The sequence below is a fragment of the Etheostoma spectabile genome, chromosome 15 (assembly GCF_008692095.1).
Source record: "Etheostoma spectabile isolate EspeVRDwgs_2016 chromosome 15, UIUC_Espe_1.0, whole genome shotgun sequence".
NCBI classification, from domain to species: Eukaryota; Metazoa; Chordata; class Actinopteri; order Perciformes; family Percidae; genus Etheostoma; species Etheostoma spectabile.
Window position 1 is genome coordinate 27,885,068 of NC_045747.1, and position 4,740 is coordinate 27,889,807.

The 4,740-nt window shown below is 41.9% G+C and overlaps 1 protein-coding gene across 1 annotated transcript in view; it reads left to right on the plus strand.

Annotated features, from left to right (window-relative positions):
* Window positions 1-4,740, plus strand: part of ccdc102a (coiled-coil domain containing 102A) — a gene marked incomplete in the record, with an annotated part of 104,233 nt that overhangs the window by 41,934 nt on the left and 57,559 nt on the right. Inside the window, 1 exon segment of the mRNA XM_032537675.1 lies at window positions 2,866-3,334. Coding sequence (XP_032393566.1) covers window positions 2,972-3,334 — 363 coding nt within the window.

The window sequence follows — 4,740 nt, forward strand, 5'->3', positions numbered from 1 at the left end:
AAAAGAATATATTTCTCAAAATGATTGAAAAAATAATATTTATGCTTTATCCTAACAATGTTAGATTTGCGCTATTATTCTTTAAGAATAGTATATGTAACTCAGAAATGATTGCCAATATTAAAGTGCTCATATTATTCCTTTTGGCCTTTTCCTTTTATTGTGGTATATATCTTATTTGTGCATGTTCAAGGGTTAAATATAGAATAAGAATAAAATCAGTTCTTTAAAACCACTCAAAGCGACAAGTTTTTCAGAGCATCAGCAGTCTACCAGGTAAACCAGGGGTCTATTTGGTAAAGTGCATACAGTTCAATAAAATTCATCCAGTTCTTTAGGGGAAAGGGATGACAGTAGACCGTGTAGTTGACAGTCCTTGGGTTCCGAAGCCTCACCGCCTCTGGGTAGAAGCTGAGCTTTAGCCTTGTGGTCCTAACATGAAGGCTGCGCAGCCTCTTGCCGGTGGGTAGGGGGGGTTAAACAGGTTGTGTGCTGGGGGAGAGTGATCGCTCGTGATGTTGGAGGCACAGCTCCTGCATCTGCTCCAGGGAAGGGAGACTGCAGTTTGTGATCTTTTAGGTGGATTTAACTACCCTATGCAGGGCTGTCTTAACCGCTGCAGAGCTGTCCCCATACTAGACAGGGATGCATAATGTCAGGGAGCTCTCCACCACACACCTATAAAGGGAGGTGAGGACAGAAGCATGTTAAAGGTTTACAAAGTGAAAAAGCCCACAGCCCCCCCCCAAAGGGACTTACCATCTCCAACAGAAAACACTGTTCACCAACTGCTCCAAATAGCTCTGTTGTAGTCCAGCTTTTACTTGCAACATGTAACATGCGTTACTTTGTAACACGTTATAATGCTCGCCTAGCTGCAAGCATGGCACGCCATCATACTCTGCTTCTGACTGGCTAGTAGTCCTTACCCAAGCACTGCACGTGTGACTCCCAACAAAGATGGAACAGAAGTGTGATGCCTCACTTTGTAGCTAAAACGGAGAGCTCAACACACGGGGAAAAGAAGAGCTGCAGCAATGTGCAGTACAACAAAAATATGGTGTTTTTTTGAAAATGAAACACCAAAACTTATTCTGGTACAACTTCTAAATACAATTATGAACCTGAAAATGAGCAGAATATGAGCTCTTTAAGTGACTTCCATATGAATAAAAACAGGGTGTTCACTAAGCACAGTGGGACATCAGCTTCTTCATAGCTGCTGATACGGGCCATCCTAAAACCAGCATACAGCCTGTCCCTTCACCGTCAACATCTGGACTGATGTGCTATGCTGGTCTGTGGTGAATTGTGGGACGCGCCTAGACCTGAAGGAAGCAAAAGTATTCAATGCATCCACTGAGGCTTATATTGTTGTTGACATTTTTCAGACTCTGCTTCTTAGTGGTGCCTAAACGTGCACTGGACAGACCCAGTAGACACCCTTGAACTAAATAAACCGGTAAAGGTCCACTATGTTAGCGCGTGTGGAGTTCAAATTTGCCAACCGAGAGGAGTAGGGCTGCAGAATATGAGAAAAATATCTAATTGCGATTATTTTTGTATCATTATTCTCATTTTCATTGAATAATGTTCAAATTAAAATGAGAAAAGTGAGAGAGTGGCAGTGATTGGCTTCGGAGTGAGTATTGACTCTAGAGTCGTAGTGAGAGAAACGGGGGGGTGGGTGGAGCAGAGCTTTCCTTGGCCCAGAGAGTTTGAGGTCAACTTCACCACAGCCAGAGATTTATTTTTCTTTTTGGGGATTTCTTAACCCAAACCTGGCACTGACAGTGGAGATAAGATCAAGGCTCACCCACCAATCCCCGAGGAGAGATTTAGTCGTTTTACAATACAACTGGGCTTTAATATGATACACCATAGAAAAACACAAACAGAAACTATAAATCTTGCCTATGATTATAAATCTACATATTGGTAAAGTATAATAATATGAATGTTAAGATAGAAACACGTGTACATTTTTTTTTAAATTTGAGCCTTTATGTGAAAGAACTGCTTAGACATGAGAGGGGAGAGAGGGGGGGATGACATGCAGCAAAGGACCTCAGGTAGGAAGTGAACCTTCAGCCGCTGACTGAGCCTCTAAAAATGGCCGCACGCTCTACCATGTGAGCTAGCCAGGTGGCCAATATGTGCAATTTCTAATAATAATAACAGATATTAAGTTCATGCTTTTTGTACAGAAATATTTTGTTTAAGGTGGGAGATTGTGAGGTGATGGGAGAGGGTGAGGTGGTCGACATGTCAGACCAGTATGCAGTGTTGTTCATTTAAAGTCTTTCACTGTACACTTGTCATGGGAAAATGACAACACACAGAGAAACAAGGTATTTTCTGTAATCCCATGTATGGTACCTAGCTGCAAGCTGCATTCATTGATTTTTGGCCACTTGGGTACAGCACAGCAACCTGTATTGATATATTTTATACATATATACTATAAGTAAAAGTCATGGCTAAAAACTGCCTTCCTACACTGCCTTTTTTTTGGTTTCCTGAGTGAAATATGTGTCTCTGTAGCTGTTAAATGCTCCACTACAGTGCTGCTCATGAATATAGGAACCCATGCTTAAGATGACTAAAAAGAGGAATAAAAAAACAACAACAACATCTTCTTTTTTTCTTAATGCCTTAATTTAAAAATAGGATAAAGAGGATAAATCCAACCTTTAAGTTTACCAATTTTCTTTGTGAATGAATCATGTATCGTGAAACAATAACATTATGCCCCCTGTATTTTAAAGAATACAGGGGGCGTAAGTATCCCATGCCATGCAAACTGATTTTCTTCTGATACTAACCGAGTTCCATGTCTTCCTGTTGCTTTGTTCCTGTCTCCAGGCTGATCACTGACTAGAAGAGGATGATGCTCTCCTGAATCCCACCCGCAAACTACCCCCCACCCCTACCCCCACCCCTCTTCATCCACCATACCACCACCTCCATCATGAACCACACCCCCAGCCCCCACCTGTCAGACGGCGGTAAGTCGGCCGGAGGCGGCCTGCTGTGCAGCCTGGGCCTGGGGTCCGACAGGGTGATCCGCTCCCCGGACAGCCTCACCCACACCCCCAGCCCCACTGGAGAAACGCCCAGCTCCAGCCCCCCGCTGCTGCTGTCCCCCGGGCTGGGAGGCTTTGGCCTGGGGTCCCTGGGGGCCATGGGCGAGGGAGCTGGAGCCGACTGGGAGAGCAGGGAGGAGCTGAGGCTCCGGGAACTGGAGGAGGCTCGGGCCAGAGCCGCCCAGATGGAGAAGACCATGAGGTGGTGGTCAGACTGCACCGCCAACTGGAGAGAGAAGTGGAGCAAGGTTGGGGATTCTAGTAGCTGAGAAAACAGATTGTGAAAATTACTATACATAATGTAAAATATTTCTAAATCAAATTTTTAGGCCTTTTTTAAAAGGTCTAAAATTCACTGAAGTAGTTTTTCTAGGTCTTAAATCATTTTAAACATGTCTTCATTTTCCTACTTCCATGTATGACAAGTGCTCATTTATTTTGCTGTATTAGGAGTACAAATGACAATGGCAACATGCAATTTGTATCAGCCAATCAGCTTTTGTATTATTGGGGCAAGTCAATTCCGGATTGCACCACAGACAGATTTTAATCCTCAGCTATGGGGAGATGCAAGTTTAGTGATACTGGGCTTGAAAAAACTGAAGTGAAGGGCTTAGTTGATGTTGTGATAAAGTACTTAATTTTCATTCATAATTATCTTAAAAAGGTCTTAAAAAGTCTTAAGTTTGACCTGGTGAAACCTGCAGAAACTCTGTATATATATTATCTGTATAGATCATCTGTTTATACACACACTTTCATCACTCCCAATCACCAAAATTGTGCCAGATTTATTCAAGTCATGTGCATTATTTTTAAGGTTCTTTAGTGTTTTCACAAGCTTTTTTTACTTTATTGCATTGGTGTGTTTTGTGTGTTTTAAAGATAGAATAACCCACAGTTGTTAACCCCTACTGCTCTAGATTATCCATCAGCAAAGTCTGACATACGTTTGCACTAAGGTCTGGCAAAGTGAGAAAAACTTAACTGTAATCTGCAAAATAAAGTGCCTAATATTAATTATAAGTAAATGTACTCACTTAAAGGTCCCACGGCATGCAGCAAATTTCCCTTTATGAGGTTTTTTAACATTGATATGTGTTCCCCCAGCCTGCCTATGGTCAGTATTAGGGGACCACTAAGGTCTAAATAAAAGAGACTTCAGATACAGTATTAGAGGGCCACTAAGGTCTACATAAAAGAGACTTCAGATACAGCATTAGGGGACCACTAAGGTCTATATAAAAGAGACTTCAGATACAGTATTAGGGAACCACTAAGGTCTATATAAAAGAGACTTCAGATACAGTATTAGGGGACCACTAAGGTCTACAGTCCCTGACAAAAGTCTTGTCGCTTGTGTGCAAATTGACCTGAAGTGCCGCTGAAATATATTTCCAATCAAGATTTATTTACAAGAAATGGCTCATTTTAATCCCAACAGCTTTTGTAATAATGTTTCAGTGCAAAACGAAACTGTCAAAAAGTATTCTAATATTCACAGCTTGGTAAAGCCCATTGAGTCAAATTTTGCAAAGACAGAAGTGTTGTCACCTTGTCCTATGAGCTTCACCTGTGACTAATAATGGATCAATCAGGTCTCAGGTGTGCATAAAAACAACCCCAGTACACTAGACCTTCACATCAACTGCAA